This window comes from Emydura macquarii, unplaced genomic scaffold (assembly GCF_026122565.2).
Source record: "Emydura macquarii macquarii isolate MOO-44397 ecotype Brisbane River unplaced genomic scaffold, CSIRO-AGI_Emac_v2 contig_1230, whole genome shotgun sequence".
Taxonomy (NCBI): Eukaryota; Metazoa; Chordata; order Testudines; family Chelidae; genus Emydura; species Emydura macquarii.
The window spans coordinates 8,559,479-8,584,097 of NW_027131367.1; the positions used below are offsets into that span (position 1 = coordinate 8,559,479).

General features: G+C 43.9%; 1 protein-coding gene across 2 annotated transcripts in view; it reads right to left on the reverse strand.

Moving 5' to 3' along the window:
• The window catches only part of RAB11FIP4 (RAB11 family interacting protein 4), a 182,273-nt gene extending 157,871 nt beyond the window's left edge, over window positions 1-24,402 (reverse strand). For both annotated transcript variants that reach the window (XR_010919560.1, XM_067547407.1), the window contains exon 1: window positions 24,217-24,402. Coding sequence is in view for 1 of the 2 variants with exons in the window: in XM_067547407.1 (XP_067403508.1) it covers window positions 24,217-24,372 (156 nt within the window). In the remaining variant the exon portion in view is untranslated. The remainder of the gene's footprint in view (window positions 1-24,216) is intronic.
• Window positions 24,403-24,619: the final 217 nt, after the last annotated feature.

The following is a 24,619-nucleotide window of genomic DNA, read 5'->3' on the forward strand; positions in this document are numbered from 1 at the left end:
ATCTTTTCCGTGATAATATTATTTTAATAGATCAGATTTAATTCCAGTATATAAATGGAGGGGACTTGCATCAAAGGTTGTTTGGTTTTTTTACATCTTTTGTTTTGCAGTGTGGTGCCAGTGAGAGCTCTCACATTGTTGTCTTTGCCAGAAGATTAAAGAGGATTTTAAAGAGTCCTTGTTACAGTAAAAAGGCAATTTAGCCTTTCAAAGTAATCCAACAAAGCCGTCTTTCTTCTCTTATCTCTGTACTTCCATTTATTTTACCCATATACTTGAAAGCCCTTTGCTAGCAGGAAAAGTTAGTGGCTTGGGGTCAGAGTGATGAAAAGTGGCCCTTTGGCAATAAGATCACCTGTTGCATCAAAAGTCATTGCCAAAGAACAGGAATGGTTGTGCCAAGAACAGACACGTCATCTGAACATTCTGTTTGAATGCTGGCTGCAGCTGATCTCGCAGTGTGGACCGAAACCCTGCCGGGAAATACATGGCCCACTTTATTTTAGAACAGTTTGATCTGCAACTTCATTTCTTCACCAACATTGCTCTGTGCTTTAACGGCCCAACCCTCCAAAGTGCTGAGCACTCTGGTCCCAATCCAGCATGGAATTTCAGCATCTGCTTGAAGTCAAGAAGGTGCTTAAGTGATTTGCTGAACAGGGATGATTTTCTGAAATCAGGGCTATGAGAAGTTCCCATTGAAGTCGGTGGAGCTACTCATGTGCTTACAGTTCAGTGCTTTGCTGGCTCAGGGCTAGAGTGATCAGCACCTTGCACCATCAAATCCCATGTTTCCAGGGACAGCAGTGTCTGGTTCTCCTTATTCTATTTCCTAGCCTGGCATATTCCTAGAATCACCCCTACAAAGGACCATCTCTGGGTCATCTAGTCTCCTCGCTACCTCATGAGAAGACTGATATAATCTCCGCATCATCCCTGACAGACAGCATCTAGTCCAGCCCTCAACCTCTTTAATGAAGATGATTTCACAGCCTCCCTCAGCAGCTTCTTTTATTGCTTAGCTCTTCTTACAGATCATAAAATTGAATCAAGTAACAAATTAATCTGCCTTACGGAAAAGTACCATGGCACTGAACACAATTGGTAGGTTTTTTATGCACTAACTTCTAGGATGTAATAAAGAAGTCTATTCCTGCTATGGAATTCTAGACGGTGGTTAAAAATATTGAAAAGTTATAATTTTGTATTAAATTCTAGACGTTTTTTAAATATTTTCCATATAATCCTATTTAATTTCTATAGGATGCTGTTTAATCATGTAGTTTTTTCCATGAGTATGCTCAGCTGTAAACACTTACGGCTATCCCTATTCAGCAAAGAACTTAAACCCGTTTATCTTTAAGCATGTGCCTAGGTCCCACTGACTTCATTGAGACTTAAGCATGGGCTCAAATGTTTTGCTGAACTGGGGTCTACATGTTCCCCATTAATTGCCCTTTTCAGCTGGCCACATGCTGCCCAGGGTCCAAATTATCCATCGATGTCTGTTTACTCATCTGAAGCAGGTACAGTTCTGCACGCAGCAGCCGACTTCCTTGAAACGTGCTGTTGTAAATGAGCTCTTCCCCGGCCTCCTTTCAGAAACTATCCTGCCACATTTTTTTTTTAAAATCGATTTCAGTACAAAAGTAACATGGTTCCTTAATCTGCTCTGTGGCATTGGGGACTCTGGGATTTCAGCACTGCAATAGTGGTGAAATGCCTAAAGCGCCTGTTTGCGCATTAATCATCTGTTCAGCTTTGATAACAAATAATGTAGTTCTTTTTTTTTTTTTTTTCCGGTCTAGGAAATGTTGATCAGTAGCAGCTTTCTGAGGGTCATGTACTAAGTTGCAATGACAGGCTCTCAATACCCGTTACAGCTCACCCAGACACATTCCAGTTTATCCCTATTACCTCTGACTTTATCACCAACTGGAGCTCAAGTCTAGACGTGCAGGACACTGCAAGCAGCTTGCCAAGGAGAACTTTGCCTGTGTGTTCTAGTCTTTTTTCCTTCTCATTTAAGAGTGTCCTGACGGATCCACGTCCTTTCCTCTTGTCCAGCTACCTTGATGTCAGACCTTTACAGAGGATTGACTAAAGAACTCCGGCAAAGAGTTCCTTTGTTTGCTTCAAGCAAAAACCACAAAACCAAAACACAAAACAAATCCCTCTCCCCCAACAAATACATCGTCAGCTTTTCTTAATTCAGGTGCCAGTAAAGAGCATGACTCAAATCCAGACCCTGTTGAAGTCAATGGCAAAACTCTCATTGGACTTCATCTCATGTTTACAAGGCTCAGTCAAAGTGAAACATATTTGGTCATCTGAAGGCAGTTGAGTTGCACCCATTGATATCTGGGCTGAATATAGCCTGTAAGTATTCCATCAGTGGGTTCTAGTGAGAGCACAGGTTTCCAAACCTGAAAACCACCACACAGGTGGCCATAATTGGCCTTTTAAGGCAACCTCCTCTTAAAAAAACCCAAAGATTAAACTTTGTTGGAAAGGGCAAAACATTCAGAGCAGTTCCTTGCCACATGCTAGTGTAACTCCGTCAATGTGATTTCACCAGCAGGAATATTTGTTCAGATATGAATTTTATATTAAATTAATGACCTGACATCACTTAGAAAGAATGGGGAGAAGGAGCATGAGGTGAGAGGGGGTTGAATGGTGTGAAGGGAAAAGAAGATGGGGTTTTGGGTTCTTCCACAAGGGAGAGACGTTAGGATGTGCCCAGAAGCAAGAAATTCAGATGATTTATTTTTAGTTTTGTGATAATGTTTAAAGCCCCCCTCCTGGTGCAAGACCTCATTGTGCAAGATGCTGAACAAACACAGAACAAAAAAACATTCCCCACCCAAAGAGCTAACAATCCTGATCAACCCAAAAGAACTATAAATAGTGTTTATGTCAAACAAGATCTTCAAAAGCCATGAGTCATTTTGGGCGCCCAGCTTGGGACACCTTAGTGAGGTTTGCTTTTCAGAAAGAGCTGAGCAGCTGCCCTATTGAGTAGTGGATCGGTCTTGTGCTGCCTCTGCCCAGGGAGTGAATTTCATCCCTAAAAGTCTGCAAAATAGAAAATTACAGGATCAGATTCCTCTATGTTACACCTGTGCAACTCTATTTATAGTCAAATAGAGTGTTGCTGATAGGAGAGTGTGTCTTACAGCATTAATGCAATAGGGTGTAACCTGGTTTTCAAAGGCAGCACGTACACTCTTTTGCATTCCCACTAGTGACATTTTAAAAAAGAAGATTATTACCAATGCCATTCTCCAGCATCCTGAGACAGCACTGCTGTAACAATGTGTGCTGAGATAGATCCAGGTCTGCGGGAAGCTAAGCCTTCATTTCAGATCTCCTAGCTTGTGGCAGACCATGAATATTCATTACCTCTTAAGACCTTCGGAAGTGTAAATTCAAACCACGATCAAGTGAGCTCATTTATTCACACAACTGAGTCACGTTGATTTACAGGTTGTGACCTAAATGTATTAGTCCAGGACCAAAAGACTGGTGAGTTTTAAAAAAAGATTAGTCGAATAGATTTGACTGATTAGGAGTTGTGCATGCTGTCTCTTTCAAGGAGCAGATCACACATGGATAAGCATCATGTGTGATGCTTTTTCTCTTACTGCTTCGAAGAAGCAGCGTTGATCTTGTTTATGTTGTCTGATGCATAGTGACCCATTTAACAGAGATTTCACAAACCTTCGCGGGAATCACAGGGGCTCTTTATAAAGTCTCTGATGCACCAGGCAATAAGTATCACTGAAAATGCACCTAAAGGGAGCGATAAACTCTTTCATTAACAACAGCAGAAAGCACAACCTGACTCTACCACGCAGGGGGGGAATAGCCATGATTAAACGGTTGAGAGGGGTCCAGTCCAGTGGCCAAGGAGGCTAGGAACTCCAGAGCTCAGATTTCAGCCAGAGGTAACATCTTCAAAGGTGCTTAAATCACTTGGGCGCCTAAGTCCCTTTTTAAAAGCGAGTTGGGCACACAGGAGTCTAAGTTCCACTGACTCTCAATGAGACTTAACCTCCGAAGTGCCCAAGTCATTTTTAAAAAGGGGATTTAGGGCTTGTCCAAAGCAAGCGTTAGCCAGCTGGGATGTAAACCTATAGCCTTCTAGCGTGCTGCACACTGACTGTCTATGTGGACCCGGCACTATAGTGAATTCACCATAGTCCATAGTGTCTTTGATCTGCTCACTTTGAAACGGGAGTAGATCACCGTGCACTAGGGGACTTTTCGTGCATAGCAGCAGGGGCCACGTGGACGGTTAGTGTGTGTGACCTAGCTTGCCATGTACTAACTGTTTGTCTAGACAAGACCTAAGGCTCTCACATCATTTAGGGTCAAGTTTGTTAAGGTATTTGGGTACCCAAAGATGCAGACAGACACGTAGACACTTCTGAGAATCCCACTAGGCAACTACTTTCATCTTCAGGTGCTTAAATGTTTTTAAAAATCTGGCACATCTGAAAATGTTACTTCTTGTCAACGATTCCCTGGGTGGACTTGACCAAGCCATTGAAACCTCCACCTCAGTTACCACGGAGGGGATTACCTTCCTACTCACAGAGCAGCTAGAAGATTAAGTCGCATGTGTCTGCAGGCACTGTCTGTTTATCTATGTTTGTACAACATCCAGCACAGGGTGCCTTGATCCTGGTTGGGGTCTTTGAGTGCTACTATAATATCAATATTTCAAAATTATAATAAATAAATCATCTGCACTTACTATCAGAGGATTACACATGCTTTACAAGTATTAATTAATTTATCCTCACGACCCACGTCTCTGAAGTAGATAACTGCTATTGCCCTACACAAAGAGTCACACAGGATGCAGCGAGACCAGCTGTGATGCTTTTGTTGTGAGCACGCCCACGCCTGTGAGTTCTGCCTCTTAAATCATATTTGGTGTTTTTCTTGAAGCCCAGCTCCTAGAGACCTGTGATTATGTGAGAATCTCAGTTTTCATTAAAAAAAATGTTTATCCTTCATGTTGAAGAGGAAAACTGGAAAGCATAAACCCTAAAAGCTCAAACAAAACAAGACAGCAAATAAAAGAACCCAATCTTTATTATTACCTTTTTAAAACGTCAAGATTTTTTAAGCCAATCTCATGATTCCTGGATGCTTGGGTTCACAATATTGAAGAAAACCTATGGCAGAACTGGGAGAAAAAAAACTATGTCTTGACTCCCCTTCTTGTATCTTAATGATAAGAGAATCTTTCCTATATAAGGCACTGAACGTCTAATGAAATCCTTGTGGGTGGTCCCTTGTTGAATTGAATTCCATGAACACCAACGGAACTACGCTCAGGCATAGGTTTCACCCTAGCAGGTTCAGGGCCTAACCTTTGCCAATATTAACTGCTCCGATAGTCTGGGGAAAAGACAATTCCAGACTATACAAAACATATCTGCAGGTAATTTAGTAATGAGTTACCACTCATGGCAATTCATATCAAGACACTGGGATTTAAAAGGTCAGTTGCAAAACCAGCGCTACCCTGAAAACTGAACTAAGCCAGAAATGTGCCACAAGCACTAACAGGGTCCGGGCGGAATTCAGTTTCAATTGATCATTTTATGCATTTCACCCCCTCTGAAATCCCTTACCACTTCCTGGTTTGAATCACTGGCACCAAGAATCCCATGAAATCCATAGGGAAGAATGGATTTTTAAAAGGTTGTTTAAAACTCATTCCTGCGCTGAACGGCCATACCAGTCTGCTTAGAGAGGGCACTGAGCACATATTCTGGTCTGAAATTCATTTCCGTTCCAGCGGTACCAGCGAGCCTTTAAAGGGCAGCCACTGCATTCAGGCAAAGTTGTTTAAAACAAAAATACTGTACATATGCTAACGTGATCATTCTTATCCTGGAATATTTATCTCACCATATTTCCTTTTTTTTTTACTGCCGATTATCAGTATATTTGTTTGCAAAGAGAAGATTTTCCTTCTCTTTACTCTCAGCCTGCTCCTTGTCCCTGAGTCATTCAGTGCAGTCATAGATCCGTGTTGGTGACAACACATAACATGTTATTGCGGACGGCACTGCTGAACTGAATCAGGCATAATGGGCAAAAGGCTGAACATAAAAGGCAGAAGTTTCTATCTACAGCAAGAGTGGGAGAGTAAATGAAGAAATGGAAGTTTAAGGGCGTTTTTGTCATTATAGTACTATCTCCCATTGCTCCACCACCTTCTATCTGAGGACGGGATCATGCATCTCAAACACTTTGCACTTCACAATGCCCCTCAGAAGCAGTTAAGGGGAATATCATTACCCCCATTTATCAGATGGGGAAACTGAGGCATGGAGGGGTTAAGGGCCTAATTTTCAGACGTGCTGAGCACTCAACTCTCCCACTGAAATCAACAGGAGTTGCAAGTACTCAGCCTCTCTTTAAACCAAGCTCTGAGACCTGATTTCCCATTCTCTGCTCTATTCTGGAGACCCTCAGCCACCCCCATACTTTTACTGCTAAAGTTGCTCTTTGCCGGTCCCTACTGCCAGCAGAGGAAGGGGAATATTATACAGGACATTTACTGCCCATTAGTTAAGGCCTGCAGTGCACCTGGGGTTTTCCCTTCTTTACATCATTCCCAAGAGCAAGGTCAGCCTAGAACATGTGCTTGGTCAGCACTTCCTACCAAGATGCTCTTACACCAGCTGAGACACGACTGTTATTCCCTCAGCTTCAGAGATGAACTTGAGGGCCCAGCACCTCAGTCCCCACCCCCTAGCAGCTGCTAGCACTCCTCCTCCTCCTCAAATCCCCACCGACAATCTCCCCAACCAGCTGACAAGTTTCCCTGGCCTACCCGCAATCCAGGGGAATGCTGCTAGAAAATAGAGCAGCATCTTCTACAAAACCGCAAACAACAGCAAGCACTGAATTAAGAGACGTGCCACTGAACAACACATATGCTAAAAAGCCAGTGACGTTAATAAAGAGAGGAGAAAAGCAGCAGGCTGCTGCAATAATCCCAGAGGTAATTTAGAGCCACATTATTCTACCACCTCCATTCAATCAAGCAGGGGTTCCACCTGAAATGTTGTGTAAATCGTTTGTGTTTAGACTGACTCCTCCAAAGCCATATCCACCTCTTGAAAGGAGCTCATTTGCTGTACAATTACTACAACGAGGTGGTAGAAAGAACGGACCATGCCAGCTTAAATCAGCTACAGCCACCCACCACAACCCACTGAGACAGAATGAGCCCTGAGAAACAGCAGCGTGGGAATTACTGAACCTCTGAGTAGGGACCCACTAAACTGGGCTGGACAAGAAAATGATAGCACCCTCTGAAGAGGAGCTCAGAGACCAATGGCCAACTTCTGCCCTCGGCTCCACCAGTCGCTCATGCGCAGTTATACCAGGGGGGTTGCATGATTCTAAGGGATGAATCTAGCTCAGTATGTTTGTTATGGGCTCCAGCCAATTGACTTCCTGAGGACGATATGACAACTCAGTGTCCTTCTCTTCTTTGTTGTGTTGTTGACTTACGGGCGCAGTAGGCTTTCTGGCTTGATCTCCATGTGGGTTCAGTGCTGGGTAACCACAGTACACAGCAGAGGGGCTATTGGCATTTCTCAGAAGGAAGGTGTTGAATTTCATGTCACCGTCTACACAGAATGGCCAATTTAATTCTCATCTCCCTCTCTTACATTCACTGTCACAGGTTTAATGGACTCACTTGTGTTATTCTGTTTGCAGGGAGTGTTGGCTGGGTGCAGAAAGCAAGTGTGATGGCAGGAAGGGGGCTTTTCCAGCTGTTTTCCAGACTCAGATCCCATGGAGTGGAATATCATAGTGTCTAGACGAAAGGGGTAGGAAGATAAGCAGACCACTAAAAAGCAACACAGAGTGATGGGCAAGCATACAGTCAGATCGGACCGATGTGCACAGGTAGCCCTTTGAACAATACCCAGCAACACGGCGCAGCTCACATAGGGCCACCTGAACCGTCGGAGATTGTGACAGGTGCTGGGGGGTGAACTCCTGGCCAGCCCCCTGCCACACTAACTTAGCCCGCTCAGGGCCAGCAGAGCCGGTAGCTGGGCTGGGACTTGATTGCCTGAGGGGAGGCTGCTGCACGTAGGCCCAGGCTGAGCAGCCTCCCAGGGACTTGATTAAGCCATGAGCTGCAGCTGCCCTGCTGGCCCAGCAGGGTTTATAAGCCAGGCCCCAGAAGGTTTGAGGGGCCAGAAGGGAAAGGAGTCGGGGGGGAGGAGTGCAGAGGTGTTGCCTGTCTCCCTGGGCCCTGAGCAGCCCCAGTGACAGCTGGTCCAGGCAAGGCCCTGTATGGTGGTGGGAGATTCTTGTGCACGTTGTAAATAAACCACCGGTGACTGCAAGCTCGAGGATCACCGAGTCCTTTGTGGTCCTGAGAGACTCCAAAGAGAGGCATGGCGGGAGGACGCCGTGATACAGAGATCATGAAACAGGGCTGGTGATCTGCATTAGCACGGGCTGTTCACACTGGTTCCCCTGAGGCTGGCATCAGTTCTGATACTCCATATGCTGCTACTGCATGGCTCTTCCATCCTCTACTCCTGGCAGCACTGCACACCCTTAGGCAAGGAAACGCACGATGCAATCTGGATTCACATGTGCCAACATGCAGAAAATCAATTTGACTGCCCCCAAGGAACCACTGACCTGGAAGCTCACGAAGCACTGCCAGCTGTTCCATGGTTACTGGCGTGTGGCAATGGAACAGGATTCATTTTCATAGAGCACGAACCATCAGTGTTAAACACAATGTCCCGGCAGAACACGATCTACACGTGTCCTGGGACATCCTGACTGGACCATGGGAGGAATGAGATAGGTACATGACAAATGGGATATCCATTGCAATGGTTATAATTACAAAGTTTGTTCAATGGCAGAAAGATGAGAAGTCACGTGGCTCTGGTTTTGAAAGAACACAGGTTTGTGCCCAATACTTTGAACTCAAGATCGTTCGCCAAAATTTTACTCTCCACTAAGGTTACCTGTGTGACTCTGCCTAAAATCAGGAAGAAATTAAGTTATTTACCGGGGAAGCATAAAACTCATTTCAAGCAAGTACCCACCTAACCCCTTAGCCCAGCCATTACCAATTAGCTGATTTCTTCAAGGCATTCCAGTAGAGGTGGGTACAATGGAGGGTTTGAGGGAGGGCAGTGGCTTTATGGATCAGAACATGAGTTGTTTAAGTTGGTAAAACTTTCGTCGACTTAACTGAAGGCAAAATTCAGTTATTTCGTTACCCACTTTTTTATTCAGGTGAAAAGGACTATTGTTTCCCTTCTGACGTTTGTCCTTCCAATGGAGAATTTAATATCAATTTGTCATCCGTGAATGGTTTTCCTGGCCACGTCTCTTTCGCCACAAGAGGCAGTTTTCATATTCCAGCCCTTTGACGTGCAGAATTTGTGACAGACGCCATTTATCTGCTTCACACAAAGCAAGTTTAGATTTTTGTATATGACGGCTGCTGGCAACAACCAACGCAAACCAGTTTCATTCTCCAAACTAGGCTTGTTAGACTGTCTGGCTGTGAGCAAATAAAACATCCCCTTTCCAGTAAATCTAGTAAACTGGACACAAGAGCTTTGAATGGACAGAGATGTAAGTCAGAAGTTATGAGGCATCACCCTTTCACAGTGCAATTTTCCTCCAAGGAAATTTTCAACCCTCATAATTACCCAATGGGAAAAAGCAAAACTGTGTGGATTAAAAGGATTTGTCAGTTCGAATTAATAAGGATCAAGCTGCCGATCCTCACAACGTAACCAGCTCCTTCCAGATGCTGCCTGGCTCACTATTTGATTCTTTACTTTCAGACAGAATGCTGTAGATGTGGGGCCTTTCCTTTATTCACTGGCTACCCAGCCAAACGGCTAAGGCCTATTCCATTGCTGGGTGCTCTCCATTTATCATCCAGGCAGAAAATTCTGAGATGGAAGAGAAAGATTCTGAAACGTAATGCAAAGATGAGTGTTTTGCCAGTGAGACCCCCATCTTCTTCCCCGATAAAATCAGCACCAGCTGTGCTCAGTTAAACAGCAGGCATTGCTGGGAGTGGCTTTAACATGCACCTGGGATAGTCTGAACCACTTCTGAAGTTTGAGAATATCAAACTCCAAACTAGAAAGTGGCAGGAGAGAAGAACTAAGAGGAAAACCAAACAATCAATCAGCACCACCTGCAGGTGACCAGTTATATAGCAGATCATGGAGTTCACAGGAATATAGTTACCCACAATTTGCCTGACATCTACTTCCTTAAGAACTCTTTATTGTTTCTACGGCAGTAGCACCTCGAGGCCCCAATCAGGGACTGGGCCCCACTATTCTAAACTCTGTACATACAATGTAATCCAGTTACAATGAAATCTTTCAGTAGTGTTGAACAGAATAAAAACAGGAGCAAATATTCTTTTCTTGCAATCTCCCCACTCACAGAAAGTTCTCAGCACTGGATTTATCAGCCTTGGTCACTGTCTCTCCCAGGGTACCGGCCCAGATGAACTCCCTCAGCTCCCACGGCATTCCTTCTTGGTGCGAAGTGATGGAATGAACCTGCGAGTAGTTCTTCAGAGCAGAGCCCCACACTCAAGACAGACCACAGCAAATGCTGCACGCAGCCAGAAACTCACGTGCTCAAGACCACGGTCTGAACTTACAACGGAGTACTGTGAAATGACGGCAGCGATAAGCCAGCCACGACCTAGACCTTTGGCAAGCTACAAATAAAGGAATGATCACAACAACGGGCCAAATCCTGCAGTCCTTACTCTGGCTAAACTCACACTGACATACAGGGGCCGGAAGTGACCCAAGTATCCACCAAAATTAGGCAGAAAGTGGAGGGAGAGGCAGTGAAATGGCATCATTCCTCCTCTCGTTAAAACCCACAAGTTTATATGTTTAAGACTCTGTAATAGTCAGATGGAGAAGAGCTATTAGATTCTCCAACTGGCTTCTGGGCCAATGCAGGATTTCCCCTACAGAGCATTCTCGTTGATACACTAACTTTGGATCTCTGTGGGGTCAGCAGCCTTGGGGTTCTCCCAACTCATGCAGTCCCATTAAATCGATAAGGCAGTGCAGCAGCACATTTTATTTCCTGAGATTCTCCTTTTCCAACAAACAAGAGATGCCTCTGCGTATGTTCTACACAATTCTTCCAGCAGCTGCCTCTACAGACAAACAGTAATTTACTGCACCATGGAAGCATCTGTATTTACTTAAAGTTGCTCTGTATATGATTAAAGAAGGGCTTAGGTCCAGAATCCAAATGTTATTACACACATGCTCCAGGGTGAATTACTGAACTGATTCTCTAGTTATCTACGGTGCTTTCATCAGCATCACATTCTCTCCCACCCAAAGACTGCGGAGCTGCCTTCTCAGAGTTGCTGAGTGACAAAATCAAGCTGGGCAGCTGCAAGAGGGTGGACTATTTGTGAGCTGGGAAGTGGGTGGGCGCGAGCCCGCCCACTGCTAAAGGCCCCGCCCCCTGGGGGGAGGAGTCACTGGACCCAGTACACAACCGATTGCGTGGAACAAAGAATGAAAAAAGGAGAGGGCGTGGGGGTCACAGGGTCAAACGGAGGGAACCAGAACAGGACACCAAGCAGAGAAGCCCGGACAGCGCCCACTGCTCCCAGAAGGTGTCAAGGGAGCCAGCAGATGCAAGAGGGTGGAGGAAGGCAGGTATGTTAGCCCTAGAATGATAAAGGTCATTTTTCCTATAAGCTGAGAAGGGGTACCTCAGGTCATTTAGGGACAACTGAGTCCAATTCAGGGCTGCCTAAGACTTTAAAAACCCCTCCTCTGGAGAGGGAAGGCGAGCAGAGACAAACGGCTGCAGGGCTAGCGGCAGCAGGGAGATAGGCTTCTTTCTCCTGGGCGAGAGGCTGCTCGCCTCCTTACAGGGGAAACAACCCCTAAACAGGCACTCAGTTTTGGAAGGACTGACACACGCCCCAGCGAGGGGGCAGGGAAAGGTCTACCCCTCGGTTTTGTATTTGTAAATGAGTTTCTTTGTGTTCGATGGAAGAACACTCCTTGGGTGAAGCGTACCTTGAAGATATTGGTACATAAACACAGAGCGGGAAAACAAAGACTGTCCAGAGTGGGGCTGATTTACCCCAGACCCTGCCACTGCCAGAGGGGGAAGTGCTAAGTCCCGTGAGACGGAGGAGGTGTCTTGCCACAGCTGCCACTCAATAAATGAAATTGGCCTATCACGTTAATGCCCTCTGTAGAGACCCAATCCAATTCAGCAGAGGCGTCACTGGCAAGGGAATGCGGCGTTATCCGGCAAGCATTATTAAGGCTGCACGCAGCCTGCAATAGCAGGTGTTTAAAATTAAACCACCATAAAACACAATTTTACAGGATACCAACGGTTTGGCTCCAACACCACTCACTACCATGGGCTGGCTCAGTAAATGACCCTGACCAGGCAAGAAGGCTGTCAGCAAGCCCACTGCTGCAGTGAGCCGTCAAACATGTCTCTGCTTGTGCAACAGCCAACATCTTGGCTGACGCAGCAGGGACTGAACCAGAGACTTCCTGAGCTAAAGAGCCCCAGCTTGCTTGCTGGCACTGTGACGGACACATAGCCTCTTTTTAGGAATGGGATTCTATCATGGGATTGCCTGCAGCAGAATGGGATTGGACTCAGTGAGCTAGGAGGTCACTTCCAGCCCTATGTCCTATAGTACACTTAGTCTGTTGCAGTATGTATGACACTGTAATTGTACTGAAATTAAAAAGAACTGGCTATCCCCTCTGTAGATTCAAAGGTTATGGGAAGAGTGCTCACCATTTAGCACTAGACTGCCATACTCCTACGTTAGTCACATCAGTGGGACTAATCAAGGGGAATAAGGGTGGCACAGTCTTGCTCTTAGCAGAAATGTTTGACCTACCTCCTCTGAGACAGGTCTAAATCAAAAGCCTCTCCTGGCATCAGACCGCCATTTCTAGAGCTGTCTTGGGGTTGTGGTTATTTGGAAGAGCCATTTGCGGTGTGGAAATCTTACATTTATGTGGAGGGAAAAAAGAAAGAGTTCGCCCTGCTGACCAGCTGGAAAAGTGGTAGAATCCTAGGGTCAAACCATGATTCCCACTGAAATATCCTAGAATTTCAATAGTGATTTCAGGGGAACCACGATTTCCTGGAGGGTCAGCTTCTGCCACCCTTCCTCACATCAATGTCACTAGGAGTCCTATTGAGTAGCGATGACAAAATCTGCCTTTTGCCATTTACCCTTTCCTTTCTTGGGATCTCTCCCTCCACATTCATGGATTCTTTCTGCCGGATTATCTATTTTGCCAGTCTTTGTGGGGCCTCCATTGAATTTCGATTCAGTGCTCGGAGCACAAGCAGGTTCTGACAAGGAAACCCTTATAACAACTGTACGGCAGCTTTTCTGCAGCATTATAGCTCCCATTAGAAATGTTGTAAAATGCAGAGTTGCTGCCTTCATTATAAGACACTGTAATATTTTCCAATCATGGAATAGGCTATTGCATTGGGATCAAACAGGGAATAATGAGTAGAGGCTATTTTGTCCCTCTCTCTATTTGTCCTCTTATCAGAATTGATGGCTGAAATAAATCTAAACTCATATGTGTTGAAGAGATTAACTACCATGCACTACCAGTTGTCATATGGTTTAGTTAGGTAAAAGATGTGCAAGTGAGCATTTAGTCACTTGATATGTAAACAGTGAAATCAACCATATTTTGCTATAGCGATTCTCCAATCTATTAACATGCAAACATTAAGAAAGCTGTTTGTACGCATGTTATTTTTATAAAAATCACAACAGAAGTGGAGCACGAAAAAAAGGTATGTTCAAAATGCTGTCTGGATTGTATCAGTAAGGATCATTTCACTGTGATGCATGGAACTGCAGCAGAAACTGGAAAGAAAATGATCTGTGTGTTTCCACTTCCTCGCTGCAGAAAATAAAATCCATGGCAATCCAGTAACTGTGGATGCTCAGAATGACCTACAGGGAATGGAGAAAACATGCAACAGTAGGTGTCACAGCAACAGAAGACAAATAAATGTGGGTTTTCAGGGCTGGGAAATTATGCAGAATATTATTGGTGAATATAAATCATAAAAGTAAGTTATTTGTGTCTTGATGCATCAATATTAAAAAATCTGAAAATTTCTGTTGAAATAAATGCTCCAGAACCCACCAGTTCTTTTACAGCAAAGTAGCCAAAGCAAGGAATGAGTGAGTCTGTGTTGATTGGTTGAGAGATGTATCTGGAACAGAGATACATAACTAAGGAAATAGAACCATGTCTTAGACTCCAAAAAGGCAGCAATAGAATGGTAATTATACATAATTAACATGGCATCCTGTTCGGACTATGATATGCACAGAGAGCAGCATGTATTTAATCAGACTGTCATAACAAGTCCAAAACACCATACAAAGTTGTATTCCTTAAAACAAAAGGAATAGTCATGGTAAAGTCAGTTATAAAAGCACAACAATTTAGATAATACTAAAATATTATATTTGATTCTCATCCTGGTGCTCTATCCATTAGACTACACTGTCTCGCAGGTATTTTGGGTAAGCATTTTGTCTTGTGCATTTAATGGCCATCACTCATTCCCAGGCAGAGAGTGCCTGCAGAACTAAACTAAAAATCAGGAGTTAGGAAGGACTCTTAATATTTTTGTTTTTAATTGCACTCATTTATAATCACAAGGAAATACTCCTTCCCTTCAAGTGAGGCCCTTTCATTACATTTTGAATGCCAAGTAATTGAGATGTATTATACAATGCTTTTGTTTATACTTACGCTGCTGTTATAAAACCATATTCTATACGACCAGCAATTGTGTCTGACACTTCCTAGTATCTACTTAATTGCACCCTAGACTGAGTTAACTATGTTGCCACACACAAATGGGTATTTATTCAGCAATATCTGCAGGTAATCAAGGCCTGAGATCATACATCTCTCACAAGGAACTGCAGTTTAAACACGGTTATGATTTCATTCGTAGTTCCTGCATAGATGAACAAAGTTAAACTAGTCTTATGAAACTAGCCTACCTTACAAATTAAAAATCCAAGTTTTTAACATGCTCATTAATGTTTAGCATTAGAATCAGGTGCCGTTAACAGGAAACATGGCCTTGTTGGTTGCACAAGGAATAATGAAATCATTGTACTTCAATGAACATCGTAAGGGAATTAAATTTGTGTCCACTTTGTTAGCCGGAAAGGCTTTTTGCGGGTTATCAAGGGGTTGTGCTAAATTGCAGATGACAGTGCAGCCTTGAGACCATGTTAGCTTCTTCTAGCATCCAATTGGAAATTCTCCTGTACCCCCAACACGCTGGGCCTTTCCTTGTACAATTTTGCATAACTCGCTTTTCAGTGCTTAATCATATTAAAGGGGTAAAATCTGTATGCACTGGAAATCTGAATACCCTCCGGAGTCGCCGCAGCAAATTTCTGGAGAACACTGACACACGTCACAGCTGAGGAGTAGCAGTTTTACATTTTAACAGCACAGACTGAATCTGGCACTAAAAAAAAAAAAGAGAACAAGAGAGAGAATCTACATGGAAAATATTCAGTCTTGCCAAGCAGCTGGTAATTAATCTCCCTACTTTCAAGCTATACCTCCAACAATATATAAAATGGAAGCAGCATTGAATTGTATTTTCAGGATCATCTACACATGTTGAGGGTTTTCTCACGTGGATTTTGCATTTCATCATATGCCAACACAATGCCACTCTAGCTGTAACAAAGATAATCTCTCAAGGTAACGCTAAAGCAGAGTTATTTAAATAAAAAATTCAAGAATGACTACTAAAAGCATTCATCTTTTCTTTGGTTTTTCACAAGCACCTACTCGTGATCACTGGCATGTATTTCAGAATACAGCAGCACTTAACTGTGTGCATAACCCCCTCTCAGTGCTTATATCTTTGAAATTCATTCATATTGCATTACAAATTAGACTTGTAAGTACACAGCAAACCTTACAGCATTTCGCCTCATTACAGGGCTGTAGCAAACATATGATTAACAATAAGGACTAAGCCTGCTTTATGTCAGCTGTTTGGAAATACATGCTTGCTTGTAGGAGGTACTGGTAGGTTTGTTTAAAGCACACTGCAGTCAGTACTGGTTTGCATTGAATTAGGAAAGCTACAGCAACTGTGCCTTGACTAATCCATAATCGCTTAAGCACGCCAGCGTACCATTTTCAGAGTGGAATCTTTTCCCTAGCCAGGCAAAACGACATTAAACAACTGGTCATTAGCAAATTGCTTTAGCGAGTCAAAATGCGCAAGAGAACACTGGTGCACGGGAGCTGTCCTTCTGTCCTCAGCATGGATATGCAAATATTTATTTATTGTATTTCTCTGAAAAGCAGAGCAAGAGGAAAGCAGTAATTCTCTTCCGCTTCTATCATCAGAATAATAATACCCTTTGGTCATGCTCTAATACTTTTCCTTTCAAGTCCCAATGTTACAAGCCTTATTACGGATATTTGGTAGGTGCTTGCTGTAAGGTTACAGCATACATTAAGCTATTTAAAGACATTGGACTGGATTCTGCTTTCAGTTACACTGGTGTAAATCTGGAGTAACTTCATCTACCTCAGTGGTTGAACTCTAAATTTTCATCAGCATAGCCGAGAGAAGAATCTAGGGGAGCAGTTGCTATGTAAGACCACTCTGCCATGAAGAACTGCTCTTTGTTCAGGAAGACCATGACATAGCAGTTATGGGAGATCTTCCGCTTCGGTGCATTACTTCCACAGATATTCCTAGAGGATAGTTTGAGAGCAGTTCAGGAAGGGGTATGACATGGCATTAGGTCAGTGATTACACAGATCCGGTGGTCAAAAACTATGGTGTGTCTGGGGGGGAGGGAGGAGGTTGGTGCAAGGATCATGGCTCAAGAAGCCAGGGGAGGAGCCATTGGAGGGGCTAAGAAGTTGCCCACGCACAGCCTACAATCCCCACCAGCACATGCATTTCCCCAGACAAAGGCTGTTCACTTTGGCTTTGGGCAGGGGTTGGAAATGTGAAATTCATCCAAATAACTACAAACACCACCCCTCCCCCCCAATATTTTGATGCTTTGCTACTCTCTGTTGGTCTCTATATGCCATAGAGGAAAGGTGGAGATTTGCTATTGGGATTTTGTATACATTTGGCCTGATGCCACTCTCATGTACACCTGTTCTGCATCATTGGAATTGACTCCAGTGGAGTTACTGCCAATTCACAACAGTATAATTGATATTACTCCACAGGTTTTTATAAGCTGCTGAAGTTCCCTCTTAAGTACAATACTGTTTCAATCCTGGCAATATTTATTGATCTTAACATTACAGTCTCTGCTATCTAAGCAGAAACACCTGGACTTTTCAAAAATAATTGCTCCAAAAGATGATTACTTCTCCAAAAATAAATAGTCAACATGTTTATCATATTTCGTGTGCTGCTGAAAACTGAATATAGAGTTTAAATAGAATCTGGCATTATGAAACATTAACTGGCAACAGATTCCTGAAATACACACTTTCACATAACTCATTGCCAGGAACCTGAGCACATTTAATATGTAATTTGCAAGGCTTCTAGACACGTCAGTTGCAAGTGCAACTATTTTCCAAGTAACAAGAAACCAGATGGCAAACAACTCCTGGCTTTTTTAGTGCTACAAGTGTTTCCCCAACTAGTGACTACACACGATCCATCCATGGTATTTAAAATGCAGTGTGTTTTCCACATCTTTCTTCACAATCCCTGTTGAGTAGGCATACATTTGGCAGGCTGGCATTACCACTTCTTATGTAACAAACTGCTCAGCAACATGGAAATTTCAGTAACGACTATCTGCCTGGTGGGTTTTGCATGCAATCGCCAAGAATAGAGAGCCTTTTTTGTTGTCTAGTGGATAGGTAGGCTCCACCATGATTCTAGAGACCTGCGTTCTGTTCCAGGCTCAGCCCCTGATCTGCTGTCTGACCTGGGTCAAGGCATTTCACCCCTGCTTTTCCCCTTTACCTCATTAGATCTTTGGGGTAGGGACAACCTTTCACTGTATGCATGATTGGAGCTTCTGCATGCTACTACAGTATAAATAATAAGAATTCACTGGTGACAGGGTTAAACTGTTTCTATTTTACACTACTGTGCATTGTAGCTCTCAGAGGTAAGAGAGACGGTGCTACTTCAAATTGGCCCAACATGTACGTGTTGCACAAACAAGCTTTTATTAAACCAAAACTCGGTAGAAATGTTTCCATAATAAAAAGCAATCCAATGAAAACAGTTGTTTTTAAACCAACTTATTCCCTTGCAGTGTTTGAAACCTCAAGGAGGAGAAAAAAAGAAAGTGACTACCAACAAAAGTGAAACCGACGTCATGGATTTCTAGCATCTATAGCTAAAGGAAAAAGCAAGCGCAATTGTGGCAAAGTGACAAGCAAATTGGAATTTTAAACTTCTTCCACTTGTAATAATCCAAGGGGGACATGTTCAAATAGCTCAATTGGGCACCAAATGCCCATCGGTGCTTTCAAAAAGCCTCCCACCCCCAATTGTTACTAGTCTGGCAGGCAGGAAATGTGTCTGTTTGCAACATATGGTTTTCAGTTGACAACATCTCCTTAAAAACAGCAGCTACATGTAATCCTCCTGCTCTCGCTGAAGCCAGTGCAAGTTTTGGCTGGGAGAGGCTGCAGGATTAGGACCATATGGTGTAAAGTACTTGGAGAGCCTTTGAACTAAAAGCACTATGCAAATTTCAGATACTTAGTATTATCTGGCCCTTGATGCTATATATGAATTGCTCCATCCTGTATTAGTATCAGTATTACAGTGGCAGCATCTCTGGGTCTCATCCCGCCAGGTGCTAAAAACTAAACCCCTGATCCTGCAAACACTTATGCACGTGCTTAACTGTGAGTATGAAAGTAATTACACTGACTTCAGTGAACTACAATAAGGCCCCAATCCTGCAATGAACTCTACATGGGCGCAGAGTCCACTCACATGGAATTTATTGCTGGATCAGGGTTACGGAATAAAACGATAGATCCTGCGTCTATACAGCTCATAGTCTAGTTTAAGACAGTGTGTGAAATCATGGCTTTATTTAAGACAATGGCAAATACTTTCAAAGACTTCAGTGAAGCGAAGATTTCATCTGGGGTGTAAAACGAAGAAGGCATGGGGTAATGTAAAGTTGCTGCAATAGAGGGTTTTAAACAGGACAATAGAAAAACAATTTCATCATCGATGACAGAAGTCATAAAAAATAAGTTTAATCATGAAAAAGCTAAACATTTTCACGTTTCACTTCTTTATTTTGACTGTGCAAGCGAAAATAAGGGCTGCTATTTTCAGGCAAAAATCTACTAGTTTGCCGCAAAATTTTGCCTTGGGGCAAATTATCAGAAAGTTCCTGGTATTTTTTTTTGAATGATACATTTCATTATGTTGACCACAAACCAACCAACCACAGAAAGGGTAAAACTTCATGCTATGTTAAATTCTCACAAACTCTGAGAAATAACTCAGATTTTGTTCTCAAGAATTTGTAGTATCAAAGTTTTGTTTGGCCCTGACTACAAATACACAAAGGCACGGAGGAAGCTTATCAGATTAAGCAGGGCAGGACTCAAATCACCAAATCGTATTTTGCTTTCCTTACACCAGTGCAACCTCATGCCTACTGGTGATACTGTTATAGATAGTGGGGTTGTACCAGTGCAAAATCTGATCCTTCATGTCAGGTAAAAATTACATAGAACCAAAAGGCTAAATCATTAACATATGGGGTCAGTCAATCTTCCATTAAAGCCAATGGAAAGATACCAGTTGACTGGATCGGTCCCAGAAAATGTAGAATAAAAACTAAAGGTACATTTAAACAATGAATTATCATGTGTTAGAACATCTTAAAGAGGACAAGACAGCTCTCTGGCGGCGTCTCTTAGGTTTAATTTAATCTGACACATTGCAGCAGATTTTCCTGCACAGTCATTATTAGGCCCCTACGGAAGGGAGTGTGATGGCTGGACTGTTTTGGGGAACTGATTCTCTTTGTCTCCTGAGGTCAATGATGACAAATGGTAAACAAAGGTAATTTTGAATGACACTTTTTAAACAGAATGGCAAAGTCACTATCCACCCACGATAAGGTACTTACACTACATCTGCACTAGGATGATTGCCTCCATCATAGTGAATCTCTCCCAGTGATTTGCATATCAAATTGGCTCAGCTGACAAGTCCAGAGATGATTTTTCTAGCTGCCCATGCTGCAAACTCTGCCCCTGGGCTCTGACAGCCAGCTGGGCTTTCCCTACCTCTTGGTTACAGCCAGCAGTAAAGATCCTGCAGTCAGAAAGGAGCGGGCATGTTTGTTGATGATGCATGGAACAGAATAGAGACCCTCTTGCTGTCTCAAAGCTAACCTGTCCCTGCCGGGCATAATCTTGTCTTCGTCAGTGAACTGAGCAGACCTGATTCAGCCACTGCTAAATAGGACAGTGCAGTTTGTACATCATCACTTTTCTTGGTCAAGGCCCATATGCCTTTTCTGATTTTGGACATCCCTGTCCGCCTTCCCTATTTCCCCCTTCTCCATATTTCTCTGCCCAGAAAAGTCTTCCTTCTTCCACCTGCCTTAGAGGTTCCACTAAATTTTCCCCCCACCAATCTCCCTACACACCCTTCGTACTGTTTCCAGCCATACACATTCCATATTTCCCTGCTGCTGTTCCCTGCACTGCCTCCTGGCATGCCTATTTGGCTGAACTCCACCGGGAAACCAAGAACTTGTCTTGGGAGTAGAGGAGACCACCATTCTTAGGGCAGTCCGTCTACTCCTTTGATGAGCATGGCACCATCACTGCTTCTGAAATACAGTCTCTTGGGGCATTATGTCAAAGAACCATGATTACTTAACATGGGTATTGGAAAAGCTTGGTGCTGTCTATAAAATAAGCATCCTATAAAGTTGGAATGGCTTCAAAACGTACCTCAACACACCCCGCCCTCTTTATTTTCCTCCTTCTTGTGAACTCCCAACTTCTCCCATTTTATTTGGTGATATCCGGCAAGAATTAGAGATGAACCCAAGGAGGCAGTATTAAGATCTGGATCAGGTTTAGATTGTGGCTGAGACTGAATGAGGGCTAAAATTCAGGTTATGAGTCAGCATTGTGAAATTACACAAGCTATTCTCATGAGATTTGGCCCCAAAATGGTGATATTTTAGATGCATCAAACCAAATAGCACCACCCTTCTGGATTGGGAGCTGTCCCATAACCAAAACTGTAGAGGCAGGGGACATGAATCTACATGCAGAGAACACCCCAAAATTAAAGGGGTTCAGATATGAGGTTCTGGTTTGGCCCACATCTAGCAACAATGTAACATACCAGGGACTGAGGGCTTGATCCAACGCCCAGTGAAGTCAATGAGACTCCAATGACTTCAACAGGCTTCAACTCAGATTATGTATACAAAGGCAAATTAAATTGCAATATGCATGCTACTAAAGATATAGAGGTAAATTCCTTTTGTCTCATCTATGTAACTATATTTTTCAAACATTGTCAGTTACAACCAACAAGCAAGCAATGATGATTACAGGGCATTGTTCATTACCATTTATTCTGTTTAGCTAGACATATGCTCCAGCCTACGATTTAATCTCTTATTTGCATATTATTTATTTCTCTGTAATCTAGGCCCCTCCCAAAATTTAGAATACACCATTCATGGTTTATAATTTTCCAGGACAATTCTTTAGTTCATCCCCTTTACAAATTTCTAATACACTCATCTACAAAAAATAAAGACAATTTGAAGACATCATCTGATTCATCCTTTTATCTCTAGTTTATTCACCCCACTTCCCTCCGAATAACCTGTTAGATTTCCATACATTCCAAGAATTTAGGCCATTCGTTTATATAGGAATGCATAACTTTTCAAAGGGCAAATAAAAACAGAGAGTTCAACAGAGCTCACTTTTGTTATTCCTTACTTCTCATATTACTGGTTACTGAATAATAACTCTAGTCTTTCATTAAAGAAATGTTCAACAATGGATCTGTGACTATATGCAAGAAATGGAACCTTCTGTATCCTGTTTCTTTAATTTAATTCACAAATCTTGTTCCATTACCAGTGATGATCCAAAAATTAGTAACTTGATTTGCTAACTATGAATTCATTATGCTTTTTTGCTATCGTACTTCCTTGGAACCCTTTTATAAACTTACCTCTCTTTACAATCTCTGCAGATTAATTTGTTTTAACTGCATTTTAAAAGGTCAGAACTTTTCATCCTGACACTAGCTTTTTTTTGTCATGCTGCCTTCTTTTTTCAAGTGTCAGAGCATTTTGTTATGTGGAGATCCAGAGAGGAGCTACAATATTCTGAAGGAGGGAATCTCATAATGAAATTAAAGATTTCATATTTGGTTAATTTTGTTCACGATTTATCTCTTTACTAAATAATATAAGAGGAACTGTTTCAATTCAAATGCATGTACTTATTCTAATAAATATTGGGCCAAGTTCAACTCTCGTTTACACTGATGTAATGGAGTGATAATGGTTCCACTAAAATAATGGCTACACTGAAGCCAGTGGAGTGACTCCAGATTTATACCTGTGTCAATGGTAGGCTTGGTCCATAATTCTAATTCACAGCTTTTCTATGAAGTGTCATTGTAAATGAATATGATACTGCTAAATGGCTCCATTCCAGAACCCACCCTGTGCTCTTTAACACCAAGCAGACCAAACAGGACTTTACTTTTATAAGGAGTTATGGCAGACCCATGGCCAAGTAACCGGAATGCATTAAAGGCAGTCACCTGGCTGGAATCTACGGAGCCTATTTTCAGATTGTCTATAGCTAAGAAAAGAATGTTACCATGCCAGAGAAACCTTTGCTTTCATCAGAACAGTCATGCCTGGCAAAAAAAAACACCAAACCAAACCAAACCAAACCCAAACAACAGAACCATCACATCTGTTCACTAGCGCAGGTGTATTTCTGCTTAGAAAGCCAATGCTACTACTGAAAGAAAAAGAGGTGGCCACTCGTTTTGTAAACAAGGTCAAACCAGGTGTTTCTGAGAGTCGGGTGGCTATTTGGATCACCACAAAACAGCAGAGCACCAAACAAGCTAAAGAAAACAAGAGCCTGCCCCTGCAGTCTTTTTCAGATCAAAAAATAATCACGTTGGGCCTAATTCTGAGTTGCCTTAACCCACGGCTTGTTCGCATGGCAGGCAATGCAGAGTTTGGCCCGTTTCCCTGTATGGCAGTTTTGTCTGAGCAGGGCGGTGGTATGTTCAAAGACAGGAGGCCAAAATGTGACATATTTGAATGGAGCGAGGGTCTGATATAGGTTGACCAGATATAGGGACAGTCTCGATATTCGGGGCTTTTTCTTACTTACGGATCTATTACCCTCCACCCCTGGGGCCCCGATTTTTCACACTTGCTCTCTGGTCACCCTAGTCTGGTTCCACCCTCCCTTTGACACTCAGGGGAGTCTACTGACTTCAGTGAAGTTACTCCACATTGAAAGGAGAGAAGAGAATTTAGCAACCAGAATCAAGACTAGATGCAAAATGGGTTAAGGGCCCCCCCCGCCTCGCTCGGCAAAACAAAACAAGGTCTGGCCCCAAATCAGCGGAGAACTAGCCCCCGGGTGATCGTCCCTCTTCCTCCTCTAGGCTGCAAGAGCTGGAAGCATATTTCCAGGCCACCCCCTCCAAGGCGATGGGACCCAGAGCAGCCTTGTCCTGCAGAGACCGCGGGGGGGGGGGGGGGGACGCTGCTGGTTACAGGAGGGGAGAGCGGCCCAGGTGCAAGTTCTTGCAAAACGGGCCGAGATGCTGCAGGGCCGGGCCGGGCCGGGCCGGCAGGTGCGAAGGGAAGCGATGCAGAACGGGGGATGGGGAGGAAGGCGGGGTGCAATGGGGGGTAGAAGACGGGGTGCGATGCGGGGTGCAATGGGGGGGTAGAAAGCGGGGTGCAATGGGGGGAGGAAGCCGAGCCCTGACAGCGATTTCTTCCCCCCGCTCCCCATCGGGGGCTGGGCGCGCCCCCTCCCCAGCCCGGCTCACCTCATCCCCTTGGCCGAACTGCAGCCCCAGGGCGACGAAATGCTCCACCCGCAGGAAGCCGTCCGCGTCCTCGGCGCAGGCATCGAAAACCTCCTTGAGCTTCCGCAGGAACCGCAGCCCCTCGGCCTCCTCCTCCCCGAGCGCGCCGGGCTCCATCCCGGCCCCCTAGCTGGAGCCCAGCGAGAGGCTCCAGCCGGCAGCAGCCATGATCGCCCCGGCTGCCTGCAGCCAGCGTGTGACATCAGCCGGGCGGGGGGAGGAGAAAGAAGGTGGGAGAACCATGGCGGGGGGGGGGGGGGGCAGAGAAGAGGGGAAGAACCAGGGCAGCGATGGGGAGATGGGAGGGGGGGGAGAACCGGGGCAGAGAAAGGAGATGTGAGGGGGGAGAACCAGGGCAGGGCAG